Raw genomic sequence first — 20,777 nt, 5'->3', positions numbered from 1 at the left:
CCCGTCAGACAGTTTATACTAAAAGGAATTATATATTCTTGGAAGATCACAACCACAAGGTAATCTTCAAGATGTCAACCTTCTAGGTAATCTTCAACAATGGATTGAATGTATACATGTCAACTAGTAGAATAAAGGTTAAAATATTAAACATAATGAATTTCAAACTTCTTTTTATTGATCCGAACTGTTTAAACCATTTCTAAGCAACGCAATATAAAATCCAAGCCCAAAACCAAAAAGTTAAAACTCTGAGATGTGATCTCCAAAAGGTCATTTACTCGGCAAGGTGTATGTATGACTCAACAAAACTGGCTTATGAAGCCAACCGATTACCTGACTTTAACCAATTCAACTTCAAAAACCAGCCACGAGTTTGGTGGAATATTCTCACCTCTTCCTTCCTTTGTACTGCAACACAAACCAAACCAAACCAAACTCAAGAGCCATACAAAAATGCACAAACCAGCATGGAGTAGTATTTTCACACACCTCACCCATGGTGGAACTGTGAGTCTACGTTTGCCACCAACTTGCATGCCTACCACTCATCATTATTTAAATCATTACATATATAATTCAAACCCCAATAACTTAGTGATAAGCAACTTCAAAAGACAAGTTCATACCATCAATGCCAACCTTCCATGTCTCTTGAACTTGTCCCTCAACTGTGATAGCAACAAAGATACAAGTCCAACTCAAAAGGTTTAAAACCAAATATATTTGCAGAAGAATCTAATTTGATCAAAACTAAACATTGAACACACAACAATATATTTACAGAGCATGATTAAAGAAAAAGATGTTACCTAGTCGGAACTTTAAGTGACCTTTGTCAGCACTTGAATCAATTACTTCCCCACTGTCCATCAACTTTACGGTGTAATGGACGCGGACCTGATAGCAACAAAACTTTGTGAATAATTTAGCACCAAAGGGGGGAAAATACCAATTCCTTTCATCCAATGAAACCCCAGGGATAAAATACTACATGCCTTTTTACCAAGCGAAGCTATTTTCCCATTTGGTTTTCCCTTTTCTAACTCTTCAATCATAATTCCATTCGACAGCTGAATTTCCCGGTCATTAGTATTCTTGTCATTCAAGTCAACAGATTGCTCCTTTTCAGGGGCCGGTGGTTCCATCTTCGTACCATCCTGCTCTCCCTCATCCTTGCACCTTTCCTTCTTTTTCCTCTTCTTAGAATGACTTCAAGAAAAGAAAAACAAAGTGAACATCACACATTTAAGACTGAAATTGAGGAAAAAGGAGAAACACCTACTTATCATTAACATGAGTTTGGGTTTCCTTATCCTCCATAAGTGCATCCTCGATCACGGGATTTAAATTGGAACCATTTTTCGAGACCTCATCCCCTTTGGTATCATTGTCTTCAACGTGTTCCTTTCTTGTCCGAATTAGCTTAGCTCCATCGACAGTACTCACTTCACTGGGTGTCAACAACGGATTATCAGATTGACATATCCTGCAGTATATCAGATGGCAGGTATTACTAACAAGACAATTGCCACAAATGACACAACTAAGTAAACAAACATGGAAGCACAGATTTCATGCAACAGATAATTCTCTAAAGAGAGTACATCACGGACTCATTACTGGCCAGCTTTTGATTTTGATCATTTTGCTCGAATAATACTTTTTCAACCACACAATGATCAGCTTCCAGTAATCTTTCCTCCCTTACCAGCTCTTCAAGCTTATCTACATTCCTAATCCCTGATTTACTGCAAGCAAGAAGGAATAGAAAAAGTACAACGCAATCAAATGTAATTCAAAAACAATGATTGAAGAAGCAAACAGCCATATGTTAAACAGATGATAGTTTGCACCCGCAGATCATCTTCTGAATATGGTTAACTTAGCTATTGAATTTAAGTTCATTATTGTTATTGTCAAAGAAATACAGCAATCGTACCATTCAAGTTGAACTCCATTAATTCCTTCTAACATGGTAGCATTATCTTCAATCTCATTATTGTTATGGTTACCAGTTTCTTTCCTAGATTCTCCCCCTATATCGTCTTTTCCGCTCTTTGATGCGCGTTTTCCTGAAAACAGTGAGGAAATAGGCAATGTATTTTCAGTTTCACTGTCAAATAGTCCCCTAGGAGAAACACCATTGGTGAAATCCTTTTTCTGAGAACTTCCATTATCAGATTCACTTTTCTGGTACTTCTTCCTAAGCCTCCTACGCTTTCCTAAGCGACCGTTAAACTTTAAGGCCCGCATTTCTTCATTTGCTGAATTCATACACCAAAAAAAAAAAAATTTAAATTAGAAAGAAAATAATTTCAGATGTAATCTAACCAGAATCAATGATGATTATTGTTCCCTTGTAACAAAAAAGGCTAATTTAATGGACAAATGGTCAAAATTTCCATGTAAGAGGTGTGGTGAGACATACATCCAAACCCAGCAGGAGATTCTTCAGAAGATGAGAAGAGTTGTGGATCATCATCATCGTCAATAAAACTACCGCCATACTCACTTTCTTCACTACTCTTGGTCGGTTCTGTTTCGGTGTCTGCAATATCTTCTCCATAGGGTTCTCTAAGCAACATAGTGAAGGGAAACAACAGGAAAGAACCCAATAACACGAAGTAAATTCAAAAACTTAAAAACAAAAGGATACGATCCATCACTGTGATGACGATCAAGAGAAGAAGAGCCCAGATAGTAACCAGTAAGATGAACAGCTCGAGGACCAATAACGGAGAAAACGACTTCAACAGATTCCTCGAATTCCAAATTGAGTTGACAACACTCTGCCTTATCAGGAAACAAACTACACAGAAATACCGGCTTACTATGTCCAACATTACATTTAACTATGCTTTTCTGTACTCCACTACCCATTCCTAATGTCGCCTGACAAAACATATTTATGCCCTTTTTTTCAAAAATTTTGATATCGGATAATTGAAAAGCACGCATTAAACACAACAGATAAGGGAAAATAGAAAAGTTTAAAATTAAGTACCTGGGATATATGAAGCCTTCCATAGAGAGGTACATGTGTGAAGGACTTCCCAGGTTTCACTTCGGTTCCTGGAAAATGTTAACCGTAGCTTCACTTTTACAAGAAAAAGAAAAAGAAACCATGAAGAAAAGGAGAGCAAAGAGTATAAGAAACTAACCCCAGAAAGCCATAGCAGAGTGAAGAGATTACAGAGATGGGATTTAGGTTTTGGGTAAACCCTTATTTATACTGCAACTTGGAGGGAAACCGGATCATCACAACCGCTCTGCCCTTCTTTGTAAATATGAAATAGGCGGTAAAATCTTGTACGTGGGACAGATTATCCTTAAATTAAGTAAACAATATTCTATTTACTCTTTATGTATGGTAAAAAAATAATAATTCAATTATTCTAGGTCGATATTGTTTTATTAAATTTTATATCAGATGAATTATATATCACAAATTAAGTACTTTCACATTTCACTTTCACGGTATTTAAGAGAATGTATAATCACCATTTTTATTACTCATTTACAAACAATCCCCAAGTCCCAAATCTAAATTAACTAGGTCTCAAGCTCAAACCAAACCAAAAACCCTTTACAAAATAAAAATAAAAACTCGGACAGCCCCAAACCAAACCAGACCCGACCAAAACAGACTTGACCCGAGCCTAACCCTAATCCCTATGATAGTCGCCCAAACACCACAACCAAATGCCACCACCCTCTATCCCAATACCGGCAAAAGCCACCGATGCACGCCACCAAGCCTTCATCACTCCACGCAACTCTTGCAGAAAGCACAAAGCAAGCAAACAAAAATTGTAATGATTCATTTCTTTGTAAATGGGTAAAAAATCCCAAATAAAAATCTTGTAAGGGGTTCGGTTGTTGATACATCCAGAAGAAAAAAATACTTTTTAAGGTTATTTATCCTTTTCATTTGGAGTATCAATAACTTTGTTTGTATTGTGTTAGTTACGAATATTAGTAGCAAGCATATTTTTTTCTTTTGTTACTTACAGCTGTTCGAAAAACAAAAAAAAGTTATTTTTTTGTTACTCTTCGAAAATTGAAAAAAAGAAAAAAGTTTTATTTTCTAAAAAAAGCAGCAAGAGTAAAAAAACGTTTTCTTTTTTGAGTAACATAAACAAAAAAAACATCTTTTTTAGTTTCGTAATAATGGAAATAACCTAGGCTTTTTCGGAGTAAAAAAGAAAAAAAATAAAAGGAATATATTAGATCGAAGTTACCTGATTCGAAGAAGAGGCCACCGAAGTTTAGGAAGCCGAAGAGTCGGGGGCTTTTCCCTCGGATTTGGGGGTGTTTCTCGGCGTTCTAGCCCCAAGTAGGGGCCTAGGTTGGTAAATATGGGGTGTTTGAGCCTTTGGGGTTTTCGACCACCGCGTACGGCGGCCGGAGCGGCGACCGGCAGTGGGCTGATCGAGGAGAAAGGGAGAGCTCTCTGTTTTTTAATAATTTTTGTTTCAAATGAAAAAAACAATTAAGTGGTATTTACAAAACAAGTTTTAGGGAAAATTGTTGTTTAGTCCCCCGAGTTTTAGCGCCTTTTTGCATAATGGTCCTATAGAGGGACCTGTTTCATAATTTACCCATTTCTATTTGTTCTTTGTAATTTTTTTGTATAATTACTGTTTAGTCCCCTTACATTACGTGTGTTTTTGCAAGTTAGTAACCTGTTGGGACTTTTTTTTATGATTTACTCTTTTTATGCATGTTATATATTTTTAGGAAAAATTATTTAATTTTCAATATTAAAAAAACTTTAGGCTTAGTCCTTTTTAATAGGTTAATTTAGATAATAATTAGGTTTTTTGGTTTATCAATTAGTCCTTAACTTTAGAAATTATTGATTTAGGTCCTTAAACTTTTAGTCTTTTAGAATTGTATATTTTAGATATTTGACCTTTTAGTCCTCAAACTTCAATTAGACCTTTAAGGTTGGCATAATTAAATAGGTTAAATAGAGCCTCCACTTTTAGCTAGATTTCAATGTAGTCCTCTTAATTTAAGAAATAATTTGAGTCGGCCCTGGCTATAATGCTCAAGAGACTATCTCAGTTATTCGGTTCAATAATTGGTTTAAAAATAAAATAGGAATAATATTAGAGCCTACACTTTTAGGTTTATGCCTCTAATTCCTTTAATTTTCATAATTTGACACTTTAATATAGAAAAAACTTGACTTACTCTTAGCTTAATTAGGATAAATAAAAATTTGTTTGATTGCATTTTATTTTTAAACCTAAGGCAATTTTCACTTATTAGGGAATTAATGGTATATCTCCCGCAAATATACTCAGGGGTGACTACTGGTGGTTCCCGAAATAGGTCGACATCCTTCTCAAAACCTTATCATGTTTTCTAAAATTAAGGCAATATCTGATTATTAGGCACAATAATTGATCTCCTGCATTTATGCTGGGGCGAATGTTATCGGCCTTAATAAACGTATAACCTTTTTAAACTTTGCATTCATAATGATTTTCAAATTAAATAAAGATCAAACTTAAATTTTCGATTTTAAATATAGGGTAATCAACTAGGTACCAATTTTTGGGCGCTTGTAGGGGTGTTAATCATTCCCCACACATAATTGACTCTCAAACATGATTTTTGGATTTTCGCAGACCTTAAAACTCGATATTTTGATAAAAAATAAAATGTTTTAATAAAATTACCCGATTTTTATGTTGTTCCAATCGCACCTTAAATGATTGGTCGCGACTCCTCACATTTCATAATTCATTTCAAAGGAAAACCTCTAAGTTGGTACTGGTTTCCCCCACACAGACAAAAAAGGCATCGACAGCTTGGCGACTCTGCTGGGGACGTTTTGTTTTTAAAACAACTTGAGATTCGAGCTACGAGTTGATTACCCTATATTTAGGATTCTGGAAATTATGAGTTTGATCTTAGTTAATTTACAGTTCGTTATGTTATTTCAAATAAAAAAGATTTTCCTCTGGTTAATGCTTACACTTCCGTGAAATTATTTGAAACTGTTGCATATCATAGCTCTAAACCCGACCTCCAACCCGGTTTACCTAAGTAGAGAGAAACGTCACAACTCACGAAGAGCATTATGCTTCCTTGTGTGGTTCTGATAAAGTATCTCTGGAAAGCATCCTAAGTTGCCTATCTGGATATTAGATCCAAGTTACACTTTTAGTGGTGTGATTCACTGAGCCGAATCCGATTCACAAGTCTGTAATGGACCAGAATCAGAGTCAACCTTAGTAGGTAGTAAAGATGACTTGGGAACCTTTCCTAGATCCTAGCCACATGTAGTGAATTTAGTATACCTACCCGCTAGAGCCATGTGGATAGCCTAAGAGAACTAGAATACATGTGGTTAGGGTTATAATTTTATATGTATGCTTTATATTCATGGTTTATTTATTGATTTAATTTAATCATTTCATATTTTTCTAGCATACATTTCTTTTATTTGATCTTTATTTCACTAACTTGACCTCATGCTGTCTTGTTGTGTGCTTTGCTTTATTTTTGGGATCCATGTCCTTTGTATACATTCAATTTGCATGATATTTGTATTGCTTAATACATTTCCAAATCATGCATCAAAACAATAATTCATTAAAATAAAAATAATAAGGTAAGGTTTCGATCGCAGTGATCCTGGTTCATACTAGTAGCAAGAACGCTTAACATCAGCACGACACAAGAAAAATGCCTAAAGAAATAGAGGATAGGCTAGCCAAAATTGAGAGAGAGAAGAAAGAGATGAAAGAAGAAATGAGGAGTAAGTTTGCATAAATTGAAGCTAATATCGTAAACTCTCAGCTCGATCTGTTGAACAAGGTGAAACAAATATTTAGGAGACATTCGACCGTTGGAAAGACTACTGTAGAAGACCCCATACATCCTCTGGGTTTTACACCTGTTTACATTCCTGAGCATACATCTGCGCATCAAGGAATCCGATCACCAGTCTTCCTCACTGTTGAGAACCCACAATATCAGGCTAGAGATTCATTCCCCGTTGACTTTCCTGCTGCTTCTGGTTAAAGCCATGTGAATGTTGTACTTATAATGAGGTCCCTGACCTAAATGAATTAGCTGAAAAGGAAAATATTACCCAAATAATGAAAAATATAGAAGTGGTGGTAAAATATAGGGAGAGGGTTGAGTCATAATAAGGGTTTGATGCCAAAGAGCTAAGTTTGGTCCCCGATCTGGTTCTCCTACCAAATTTCAAAGTTCCAAAATTTGAGAAATACAATGTGGCCACATGTCCTTCATCCCACATCACCATGTACTGTCCCTGAATGGCTGGTTGCATGGAGAATGAGAAGTTGTTGATCCACTATTTTCATGACAGTTTATCTGGACTTGCTTCGAAATAGTATAACTAGCTAAAACATACCCAAATTTGTTATTGGAAAGACTTAGCTCAAGCCTTTTTGGGTCAATACAAGAACATGACTAATATGGCCCCTGTTCGAACAATGTTGCAGAACATGGAGATGAAGTACAATGAGAGTTTCTGACAATATTCACAATGATGGAGGGACTTTACCTCTCAAGTGCATGCACCAGTGATCAAAAGAGAGTTCACTACTTTGTTCATCCATATATTAAAATTTCCCTATACTAATCACATGATAGGGGCTTTCACTAAGAATTTCTCTGACATCGTCATCTGTGGAGAAATGATCGAAACAACTATCAAGAATGGCAAGATAAGAGGCTTCAATATTATTGACATCGAGAAAGGAGTTGTGGTCAATACAGTAAGGTCTTATTCATCTAATCAATGGACCAAACCTGATAGAATGACCAGAAAGAAGACTCATGTTGCTGAAATTCTAATGACATATGAAAAACTGCTCCCATTGCTAGTTGAGAAGAATCTCGTGACTCTAATTCAGTCTAAACCGAAAGAGCCCCCATTTCCTAAAGGGTATGATTTAATGCAGTATGTAACTACCATATGGTAAGCTCGGGGCATACTATTGAGAATTGTGTGTTATTGAAATTGTAAAGTTCAAAATTTATTTGATTCAGGGGAATGGACATTTGATGAATGATGGGGTATTCTGATGCAAAACGAGAAAAATCATTGCAACCACTAGGAAATTTTGATGCACTCGCATATTATCTTGTTTGAATTTCTTTTCTTTCTCTTTTCGTTAAAAGGTTTGTAAGTAACTTGACAATCGAACATATTAAATAAAATGCTACCTTCTGAGGTTTTGAGCAATGAGTACTTTTCAAACTTTTTTAAGAATCAGAGTTATAGATCTTTGACAAAGTGAGAAGATCAGAAACTGATAAAACAATGATCCTTGATCTTACCCCAGAGGATACATTCGAACACCATACCCTTCTCTTGCAGGTACCAATATATCATTCTCCTCTCATGGGGAAATGATCAAGAGGCTTAGCATTCAGGAATAAATAGGAGCGGATAACATGGGGTATCTCTTATGTATGACATTGTAAAACTACCTAGACTACACTTCTGTTGAGGACGTTCAGTGATGATCCTAATCTTCGCAAATGGAATAGTGGAGTATAAGAATTTTGATTAGGTCAGTTGTTTGGGAACTAAACTCTAAATATGGTATTTTCTTAGCGTCAAGGAACATAGACTATAACAGGTTATTCTCGATGAGATTAAGAAATTCTAAATCTAAATACTCAAAAGGTTAATTATTATTATAGATTATACAATAAAGCTGAACTATTCCACTAAAGCAATTAGTTATAGAGGAAACTTAAAAGCCCTGAATTTATGAATAGATTGCATTCAAAACATGAAATTGCTCGGATACTCGGTAGTTCAGTGTTTTCTCCACTTTGATTGTCAAGTCGAAGACTTGTGATGAGATGAATCCTTTAACTATGCCTAAACAAAGGCAAATTAAATAAATTCCAATAAATAAAGGCTATAATGCCTATGCCTGATCTAATAATGAGTCTCGATGAAATTAGACTAAGGGAGTTGAGGAACACCTGTTATAGTCGACTTCACACAAGCACTCAGGAATTTTATATTTAGACTGAAGTCCCTACACTACCTCTTCTAAAGGAATTCTATGAAGCTTGAACAAATGAAAGATTTCAGATAACCAAAATAAAAGTGTTATAGAAGTCTAGTAATTGATTATGATAGTTGTGTCATTTTGTCCGTCTCTGGTTAAAATGCAAAAAATAGGGCCATGTCGTAAGGTTCATAATGGCCAAGAAAGAAATAACATCTTGATGAATGAAACCTTAGAAACTTTAAGGAGCTAACCTGAAAACCAACCTATCAATTTTTGACACTTGTCAAAGAGTATAACTTAGAAAGATTAAAAGAGTTGTTGATTCTTTTGATAGTTAGTGAACTCATTATCTGTAATTTGCTTCAATTGTGAGCCTAAAAGAAGGCATGGTTTTTTTATTTCAACATACTTTTCATATTTATGAAAAATAAAAAAATTGTAACATCCCAAACTTCGGGTCAGTGACTAAAGTGTAAAGATTGAAAATTTAGTGGTTTAATTTTGATAAATTGAAAAGTTTAAGGATTGATTTGGGAATTTTTGTGTAGGATTTATTTTCAAGGATGGAAAAATAGATGGGAATAATGGTCTTTTAGCATAAATGATCTTAAAATATCTTTTACTAAGGCTTTATAAATGGGATTAAAAGAAAGAAATAAAGGAAAAGTCTGGAAGCTTTCTCTTCTTCCCCTCTTCCCCGTGAAACTCCATGTTAAGGTAAATTACCTTTCAAGTTGGTTTTTGTTTCATTTTTAAGGTTGGTTTATAATTATTAGATGATAATTAAGCTTAAGTAAAGCTTAAGTTATCTTAAAATCAAAAGGATGAAGGAGTTAGGAGAGATTAAAGATTTGGAGTTTTTGAATGAAAACTTGGAATAGATTTAATAAGTAGAATTAGAATTTAAATTTGACTTGTCATCAGTAGAATTAAGAAGTATGAAACATTAGAAATGAATTTAGAACACATGGAAAATTTGATGAAAGTCTTTGATTAAAGAATTATGGTTAGTTATAAAAGCGAATGAAGTGTTATAGTATTCTAAGAGGGTTCACATATGTATAGATAAGTTTTAAGGTATAAGGAAAAGTTAACAAGTATATTTTGAAGGCAAAGCCTTAAATTTTGGGGTTTAAAAATGGAAATATGGGCAAGGGATATCGGTACCTGTTGAGTAGGTACCGATACCACAAGGCAAATTATGAGGATTTGATTCATGTGGTATCGATACATGTATGAACAATATCAATACCATATGGATGAGGTATCGATATCTATATGGAGGGTATCGATACCCGGGAAACTTCGAAGCTAAATTTGGTATCGGTACCTGGGTAGGGTATCGATACCTTAGCATAGAGGTATCGGTACCTTGAGGGTGGTACCGATACCACTTAAGTTAGAAAGTTAAAATTGAGGTTTTAATTAGTTAAATTTATATGAATAGTATCAAGTAATTCGAATATCGACATTCATTATATTTCGTACTCGTGTAGATATTGATCGGAATCAAAGTTCTGATAGGTCGTCAGAGTAAGATTTGCAAGAGAGAACAAGAGCTTGGTAGTGTCCATTGAGACATGTGAGTACATGATGATTAGAGTAAGTTATGCTATGGAATTAAGACTTGTGATAAGTCTAATTCCTATTTTAGGTTGCTTGAGTATGTGAATATAAACATATAGGAATCTGAGGCTTTGATATATCTGAGTCCATGCATATGTTAAAGGTAAGTGCATTTCTATATGTGATATATGTGAATACATGTATGTATGAATTTGCCTAGTATGTATTACATGTATGTGATTTATATGAATATATGATAGCATGAGTCGAAGCATGATTAGAATTGTGTCCTATGTGAATGTGCCTTGTTTGCATTACATGTTATGTGATATGCATTTATGTAATATGTGCTATATGATAATGATCTATGAAACAATAAAAGAATGTTACCTAATCTACTTGATAATAAGTCATAAGATTACTTGCATATGCAATATAAGTTATAAGATGAGAAAATATGTGTATATGTATATGAGAAGATATAAGAACAAGAAACTAACCAAGTACTATGTGAATATGAAATCATATGAAAACTTGACATGAGCTATGCAATGACATGTTAGATAAATACAAGAACTTGTAATATGAGATATGTGATAAGAAGATATAAAACTCCAAGTGAGTAGTACACGATATGTGTGATAAGAAGCCATGAGCTTATATGTGTATATGAGGTGAATATGTGAAAGTGTGATAACATAATAATAGTGCCCATGTTATGCGTTATGAGAGATAGAGGTATAGTTTTCATGCCAAGAGTAGAGGGTTCTACGTGGTCCTTCGGGATATATGTGTTTTACGTGATCCTTCGGGACATATGTGTTCTACGTGGTCCTTTGGGACATATGTGTTCTATGTGGTCCTTCGGGACAAAGTGGTATTTCGGAACAAATTATATGCGCCCCTAGTTGGAATATTACGAGTTGTGGTGACAGTATATATGCACAACCTCTATGTACTCACATACCTTAAGTTCTTAAAAGTATACATGGGCTTTAAAGATAATAAATAACTTGTTATGATAATATGTGTGTTCCGTTGTGAAATGGTATCTGTGCTATATGACGTATATATATAATAAGTTCATGATAATAATAATAAGTGCTTATGTGTATTGGTTATATGAAATGATATGTGATTATGTATGATATGATAGTAGTAATGATTCATGCATTGTGGTTAATTAGAGTTTATGTTATATGGTTATGTCAAGTATATGCTCATATGATAAAAAGAAATTAGGGATAATAAAGTATGTAATGATAAGCATGTTAATGATGGTTTAAGTATGTATACCAGTATGATGTTGTATTATATGATACGCACATGTATTTGTTAGTTGTTAGTTTACATATGTATTTACATGTCTCGCTAAGTCTATGACTTAGCGTGTAAGTGTCTTACACGTAGGTTTGGATAAGCAAAAGGACCAAGTTTAGAACCAGCGGAGCGACATATCTCCACTCGAAGATCAGATAAGAAATATTTTGTGAAGTATGTCTTGTTATGTAATTTAGTATGTTGGCATGTAGACAAAGTCATTTATTATGTACGCTCTGATGGGGTTTGGTAATGGTTTGAACATGTTTATGTAAAATAATAAATTTATAGAATGGAAGTTTTAAATTTTATATGGTTTTTAATAAAGTACATGTTTTGACTAGTCAATGTGACACGTCGGATTTGTATCCGGATCGGATACGGGTTGGGGGTGTTACATTTAATGGTATCAGAGCTAAGGTTTAGCCGATTCTAGGCTTAAATCGAAGGTAAAAGAGTTTTAATATTTGTACATGCCAACACAGAGTGAAAAAAATATGATCTGATAGTGTAAGGAGTATGTTGTCTTGTTAATAGAATAAGATTAGTACGAGATAGTTATGAGAATGATCAAAGTGAATCGAGAGGCGATAAACCTGATGGTGGTAGTAATTCACCTACCCTGGCCAGGAAGAATGAAGAGCGAACACCTCAGGAAGTGCCTCGTAAGATCAAAGGTTGATTTCAGAAAGTTAAAACCATGTTAGAATAGCGTTAGAAGGTGTTCACTATTTTGAATCAGAAAAGTGATATGAAGTAATTTCGTTATTACGTGGATAGGATAGAATATGGTGGACAAGTGTCACCATAAGAATGTTAAAAGATCAAATGATGTGGATAGAATTGTAGAAGAGTACAAGAAAAAGTACATCGATAATAAGTTTATAAGGTAAATGAAGTTAGAGTTTATAAGTTTGAAACAAGGGAATTTTACCGAGTATGACTACTAGTGCAAATTCAATAGAGTAAATTGCTAGTAAGTTATTTCGACGGAAAAGAGGTATATGAATGGTTTGATGAGGAATTGCACCCCAGATGGAAAGAGTTGGTAATGATTAAGGAGGATAAGTGATAGTAAGTATATTTTGATCATATGAATGTGATGTAATGAAGGAAATAATGATTAATATGTTTAAAGAAAGTTAAGGATTGACAGAAAAATTTAAGACGATAAAAAAGATATTGGTATTGTGATTTGAACAACAATTTTTCAAGGAATAAGATTGGTGCAAAAAGTGTGAATTATCAGAGCTATGAAGACGTGATAAAAATGAGTAATTAGAGATAAGTATAAGTAATATGGAAAGAGTATGGGAATATAAAAGAAAATATATGACCGATGTTATAAGAAGATCTTGATTTATGGAAAAAATAATGGAATAAGAAAATAAAGGGATGAAGTTTAAAGAATCAGATACGATAAAGGTTATGTTGAGGTATAGATTATAAGTTTGACTAGAAGTAAGAACGGTACATCGGGTAATATGAAATATTGTTGGATTATACAAAGGATATGTCTTAATCATCTATGGGGAGGATTCAATGTTATGTTTCTTGGTTCAGTGAATGTAGTTAGAGAGATAAAGAATGATTTATATGTATTAAGGAAGTTTAAAGTTAGTCAAATGATGATGAAATAAAAGTTTGGTTATTATTGCAAGGTAATTAGAATTTAATGAGGAAATTGATTGATATATGATTTAGAGTGATAAGAATTGATGTTATTGTCTACATGATAAGTGACATGATATGGATGTATAAAGGAAAAAGATAGTTGAAGAATTGAAGTAATGAAAGCCAAGTTATTAAGGATAACATGAAAGATTAAAGGGATGAGGCAACATGGGAAAATGAATAGGATATGTGTAGACAATAACATCATCTATGGTACAGTGAAAATTCAAGGACGAATATTCTTAAAGGAGGGGAGATTTGTAACATCCCAAACTTCGGGTCAGTGACTAAAGTGTGAACATTGAAAATTTAATGGTTTAATTTTGATACATTAAAAAGTTCAAGGACTGATTTGGGAATTTTTGTGTAGGATTTATTTTCAAAGATGGAAAAATAGATGGGCATAATGGTCTTTTAGCATAAAGGAGATTAAAATATCTTTTACTAAGGCTTTATAAATGGGATTAAAAGAAAGAAAGAAAGGAAAAGTTTGGAAGCTTTCTCTTCTCTTCTTCCTCTCTTCCCCGTGAAACTCCATGTTAAGGTAAGTTACCTTTCAAGTTGGTTTTTCTTTCATTTTTGAGGTTGATTCATAATCATTAGATGATAATTAAGCTTAAGGAAGACTTAAGTTATCTTAAAATCAAAAGGATGAAGGAGTTAGGAGAGATTAAAGATTTGAAGTTTTTGAATGAAAACTTGGAATAGAGTTAATAAGTAGAATTAGAAGTTAAATTTGACATATCACCTATCTCATTGCTTATATCTCTTAAGCACTTAATCACTTGTCTCATAATTTCATATAGTCATATATCACTTATCACATGGTTTACATATTATGATCATGTAATCATATCAAACATATTCACACACATAAGAATCACCTATTATATCTCATAGACACATCATTTCCATACCTTTATCACATAGTTCATATAACTTTTCCTGCATATTCATGTCACATAATTATATGGTATGAACTCATATCATGTTTTATAATATGAAATGGATCATATATCAGAATATTAAATCTAGACTTATCACAAGTCTAGAACTGAATATACTACTATAATCATGCTATTCTTATGCACTCACCTTGGCCTCACTAGTCAAAACCGATCTCTAAACTTTCCCCTTGATCGATCTTACTTGTCAATGATTTCAGAACTTGTTTAGGCTCTGTATCTATATAATTATACATTTAAAGGAAATTATCAGATACCTACACCTTGTAATCCTATAGTAACAACTTAAATGAACTTAATAAACTAATATTTACTTTTTCCTTTAGGGGTGTACCGATGCACTATAGGTGCATCGGTACCCAAAATAGCTTGAAATATTCATGCATCGATGCACCCCTTAATGCATTGATGCACCTTCAAAATTTGCCTTGGTGCATTGGTGCATACTCATAGTGCATCGATGCATTCCTAGTATTCGATGTTTCTTCTTTTAAGAATGCATCGGTGCATATTGAATGTGTACCGATGCATCTTGCCCAGAAATTGCTCTTTTAGGCACGAAAATCCATTTAATTCAATTCAAATGCTTCATATTTCATCCTCTTTCAAATTCCTAACTTATATATACATGTTTAAACTCATTTACATTCATTTACCTCTTCTTGAACCTCAATATCCTCTCCTCTTTATTAACTTCAAGAATCATACCAGATTTTCAACATGTTTTAAAACTTATTTTATCACTTCATATCTCTTAATTTAACCTTTGACAAGTCAAATTCAACTTCAAAATCTATTAATTCCTTCTATTTCACTAATTCACTTAAAAACTCTCCATATTTAATCCTTCATAACTCATCCATTTTGAAGTGTCAACATACTTTAATCTCTAAATAATCTTTCTTACCACCCCAATAATCAAAACTAAGCTTAAAACTTAAGAATTAACCAACTGAAATTAAGCTTACCTTTGCCATGGAGCTTACGGGAAGAGAAGAGGAAGGAGACAACCCAAGCTCTAGACTTTTCTTTTCCGTTCTCACTCTTTCTACGTGTTTTATAAGCTCAAAAGAATGATAAAAAATCTTTCTGGTCAAATGACCCTTTTACCCTTTATTTCCTTTAATAATTACCAACAAACATCTACTAAGTATTCCAATTTAATCAGTAGACTTTTAAATATTTTAAAATCAGACTTCAAAATTTCAAAATTTCTATTTTAGTCACTAACCTTGATTTTGGGATATTACAAATCTCCCCTCCTTTAATAAAATTCGTCCTCAAATTTTCATTGCACACACCAATAAAAACATATCTTTTAATGTTCTCTTATTGCTTTCTCCAGTTTATTCCTTACGCAATTGCAACTAATGATTTGCCTTCAATTTCCAAATGATTCAATCCATTTCGATCTTTTCTCTTCTTTGGGTTATACACTTACTTTTGACCGTTGAAAATCAATTTCCAACCAATGACTTACTTTTGCCTCCATTCACATCACTTTATATCATAGATCAATCTATTTCTTCATTAATCTCTAATTACCTTATAACCATAACCCAAACTCTTATTCCATCATCATTTGACCAAAGCACAACCTTAATTCTTCTTCCAATTTGATTAAACATACATTTTACATAATCGAACAATCTTTTCACATCACCTTGCACATTTCTCTTACTTCTATATCAAACTTATCGTCTACTTTTCCATATGACCTTTATCATATCTGATCCTTTAAACTCAATCCTTTTCATTCTTTATTCCCTTATTTCTTTATTCATTCTAAATCAAAGTCTCCTTATACACAAATCGTATCTTTCCTTTTATTTTCATACATTCTTTCCCTATCACCTATACTCATCTCTGTGTATCAATCTTCATTGTATCCCCGTAACTTTGATAACTCAATTTACGTATACAAAACTTCATTCTTTACCATCTCTTATACCTGTATTTCCTTGTCTACATCATATCTATATGATTAAAACCATATCTAAATCCACATCATAATTGATTAACTCAACTTTATCTTTTCTTCCAATCTTATAACTCTATCACCTTTACTCTGACAGCTAGTCAACAACATCTGTTCAATCTAGGGCACAAGCCCCAGTAAATCAATCATATACATCCTGTAATTTCCGTTGTTCAATCTCAACACTTTGATTTCCTTTGTCGTATAAACTGTTCATCGATATACCCGTTCTTAAATTCTTGTATTACTCTGTAATTTCCCTTAAACATACGAATCCTTTCCTCTTTCACTATATCACATAATCTTGTTAGCCAACGCTAACTCTTACCATTTGAAATGCAACCTCTTGTCATATCCACACTTTTGCTTATACACAACACTATTCCTTCGTTTCAAACTCTTTTACCAATTCTCACTGCATCCTTTGATCATTTAACGCTCTATGGTGACACTTGTTCACCATATTCTATCTTATCCACCAAATAACAAAACGACTCCATATCACCTTTCCGATTCAAAACAGTGAAAACTTTCTATCATTATTCAGATATGATTTCAACTTTCTGAAATCAACCTTTAATCTTATAAGACACTTTCTGAGGTTTCCACTCTTCATCCTACCTGGCCAGGGCAAGTGAATTGCTATCACCATCATATTTGTCAGTTATCGATTCATTTCGACAATTTTTATAATCAATTTCTACTATATCATACAAATCTTATTCTATTAGCAAGACAACATACTCCTTACTCTATCAGATCAAAATTTTCACTTTGAGTTGGCATGTACATATTTTTAAACCTCATTTAACTTCGGTTTAAGCCTAGAATCTCCTAAACCTCAGATCTAATACCATTAAATATAACACCCCAACCCGTATCCGACCCAGATCTGAGTCCAAGGTGTCACATTGACTTTTCAAAACATTTACTTGTATAAAATAGTGAGTAATTTAAAATTTTTATACATATAAATTATTCAAACATTTACATAACCATTCAAAGCTTATACAATATGTTCTTTTGAATACATGCCAACTAAAACTTCATATATTAAAATACATATTATTTATCTTTCTTCTGATCTGACCTTTGGTAAGGAAACTGACCTGTCTTGCTCCACATTGCTCTTTACTCTTCTCACTTCTGTAACCTACGTGTGAAACAATCACACGCTAAGTCTATGACTTAGTGAGGCATTAACGTATAAAAGTAACTCTAACTACTCAAACATGCATGTACATATCATCTCATGCTATCATACACAACAATATAATTTCACATATATACCCATTATTCATCATTTCCATCGTTAATCTTATTCTATAATCCGTATTATTATCATTTATATCCTTTAATCATACCTTCTTATACCTAATCTTTTTATCAACATATGACTCCTTCAAATCATATAAACATCATCATATCAATCATATAATACAGTTCATATCACCAAGAATCACACATAGCATCCCATAATCTTTATAATCCATTTTTCATAACATATCACTCCTACACATATCACGTACAATATATTGATATTATTGCTTTATTAGCCCATGTATACTTTTGAGAACTTAAGGTATGTGAGTACATTGAGGTTGTTCATCAGTACGCTGTCACCACAACTCGTATAAATGTCTCGAAGGACCTATCCAGAGGTCACAAAGACCCCGACAACTATCCAGAGGTCATAAAGAACCTCGACAACTGTCCATAGGTCTCGAAGAACCTAGGTAAACTGTCCATATGTCTCAAAAGACATAGGTAAACCCAAGACTCTTGGCATACCAACTATACCCCTAGCTCTCATATCACATAACATGAGCATTATCATTTATAACATTTTATATCACTTGTTCTTTCTCTTCTATCACATACCACATGTATGTGTAAGCATATTTCCATATTAAAAGTAATCACCTAGATCATTTCATATAGCTTATATCATTTCTCATTTGTTTCACATATCACCTATCTCATTGCTTATAACTCTTAAGCACTTAATCACTTGTCTCATAATTTCATATAGTCATATATCACTTATCACATGGTTTACATATTATGATCATGTAATCATATCAAACATATTCACACACATAAGAATCACCTATTATATCTCATAGACACATCATTTCTATACCTTTATCACATAGTTCATATAATTTTTCCTGCATATTCATGTCACATAATGTATATGGTATGAACTCATATCATGTTTTATAATATGAAATGGATCATATATCAGAATATTAAATCTAGACTTATCACAAGTCTAGAACTGAATATACTACTATAATCATGTTATGCTTATGCACTCACCTTGGCCTCACTAGTCAAAACCGATCTCTAAACTTTCCCCTTGATCGATCTTACTTGTCAATGATTCCGAAACTTGTTTAGGCTCTGTATCTACATAATTATACATTTTAAGGCAATTATCATATACCTACACCTTGTAATCCTATAGTAACAACTTAAATGAACTTAATAAACTAATATTCACTTTTTCCTTTAGGGTGTACTGATGCACTATAGGTGCATCGGTACCCAAAATAGCTTCGAAATATTCATGCATCGATGCACCTTCAAAATTTGCCTTGGTGCATCGGTGCATACTCATAATGCATCGATGCATTCCTGGCATTCGATGTTTCTTCTTTTAAGAATGCATCGGTGCATATTGAATGTGTACCGATGCATCTTGCCCATAAATTGCTCTTTTAGGCACGAAAATCCATTTAATTCACCTCAAATGCTTCATATTTCATCCCCTTTCAAATTCCTAACTTATATATACATGTTTAAACTCATATACATTCATTTACCTTTTCTTGAACCTTAATATCCTCTCATCTTTATTAACTTCAAGAATCATACCAGATTTTCAACATGTTTTAAAACTCATTTTATCACTTCATATCTCTTAATTTAACCCTTGACAAGTCAAATTCAACTTCAAAATCTATTAACTCCTTCTATTTCACTAATTCACTTAAAAACTCTCCATATTTAATCCTTCATAACTCATCCATTTTGAAGTTTCAACATACTTTAATCTCTAAATAATCTTTCTTACCACTCCAAGAATCAAAACTAAGCTTAAAACTTAAGAATTAACCAACTGAAATTAAGATTACATTTGTCATGGAGCTTACGGGAAGAGAAGAGGAAGGAGACAACACAAGCTCTAGACTTTTCTTTTCCTTTCTCACTCTTTCCACGTGTTTTATAAGCTCAAAAGAAAGATAACAAAAATCTTTCTGGTCAAATGACTCTTTTACCCTTTATTTCCTTTAATAATTATCAACAAACATCCAGTAAGTATTCCAATTTAATCACTAGACTTTTAAATATTTCAAAATCAGACTTCAAAATTTCTATTTTAGTCACTAACCCTGATTTTGGGATATTACAATATGAATATGAAATCATATGAAAACTTGACATGTGCTATGCGATGACATGTTAGATAAATACAAGAACTTGTAATATGAGATATGTGATAAGAAGATATGAAACTCCAAGTGAGTATTACACGATATATGCGATAAGAAGCCATGAGCTTATATGTGTATATGATGTGAATATGGGAAAGTTTGATAACATAATAATAATGGCCATTTTATGTGTTATGAGAGCTAGGGGTATAGTTGGCATGCTAAGAGTTGAGGGTTTTACGAGGTCCTTCGGGACATATGTGTTCTACGTGGTCCTTCGGGACATATGTGTTATATGTGGTCCTTCGAGAAATAGTGGTGTTTCGGGACAAATTCTACGTGCCCCTAGTGGGAATATTACGAGCTGTGGTGACAACATATGTGCACAACCTCTATGTACTCACATACCTTAAGTTCTCAAAAGTATACATGGGCTTTAAAGATAATAAATAACTTGTGATGATAATATGTGTGTTCCGTTTTGAAATGGTATCTGTTCTATATGACGTATATAAATAATACGTTCGTGATAATAATAATAAGTGCTTATGTGTATTGGTTATATGAAATGATATGTGATTATGTATGATATAATAGTAGTAATGATTCATGCACTGTGGTTAATTAGAGATTATGTTATATGTTATATCAAGTATATGCTCATATGATAAAAATAAATTAGGGATAACAAAATATGTAATGATAAGCATGTTAATGATTGTTTAAGTATGTATACCAGTATGATGTTGTATTATATGATATGTACTTGTATTTGTTAGTTGTTAGTCTACATATGTATTTTCATGTC

At 33.2% G+C, this 20,777-nt stretch overlaps 2 protein-coding genes across 2 annotated transcripts; both read right to left on the bottom strand.

Annotated features, from left to right (window-relative positions):
* Nucleotides 1-260: 260 nt before the first annotated feature.
* On the bottom strand, nt 261-896 carry LOC120207412 (peptidyl-prolyl cis-trans isomerase FKBP15-3-like). Its single transcript, XM_039206870.1, has 4 exons — nt 813-896; nt 630-671; nt 493-541; nt 261-411 (listed from the first exon to the last, which is right to left on the bottom strand). The coding sequence occupies exons 1-4, from the start codon at nt 871-873 to the stop codon at nt 333-335; spliced, it is 231 nt and encodes a 76-aa protein (XP_039062801.1). The 5' UTR covers nt 874-896; the 3' UTR covers nt 261-332.
* LOC120207419 (peptidyl-prolyl cis-trans isomerase FKBP43-like) lies at nt 879-3,257 on the bottom strand. The gene is made up of 8 exons (XM_039206873.1): nt 3,165-3,257; nt 3,008-3,075; nt 2,660-2,895; nt 2,432-2,577; nt 1,943-2,267; nt 1,617-1,751; nt 1,286-1,489; nt 879-1,212 (listed from the first exon to the last, which is right to left on the bottom strand). Exons 1-8 carry the CDS (start codon nt 3,175-3,177, stop codon nt 879-881), a joined length of 1,461 nt encoding a protein of 486 aa, XP_039062804.1. The 5' UTR covers nt 3,178-3,257.
* Between the last annotated feature and the right edge of the window lie 17,520 nt (nt 3,258-20,777).

The sequence above is a fragment of the Hibiscus syriacus genome, unplaced genomic scaffold (assembly GCF_006381635.1).
Source record: "Hibiscus syriacus cultivar Baekdansim isolate YM2019G1 unplaced genomic scaffold, ASM638163v2 tig00014732_pilon, whole genome shotgun sequence".
In the NCBI taxonomy this organism is placed as follows: Eukaryota; Viridiplantae; Streptophyta; class Magnoliopsida; order Malvales; family Malvaceae; genus Hibiscus; species Hibiscus syriacus.
Note: the sequence above shows the minus strand (reverse complement) of the source record. Positions and strands in the feature narration are given on the sequence as shown.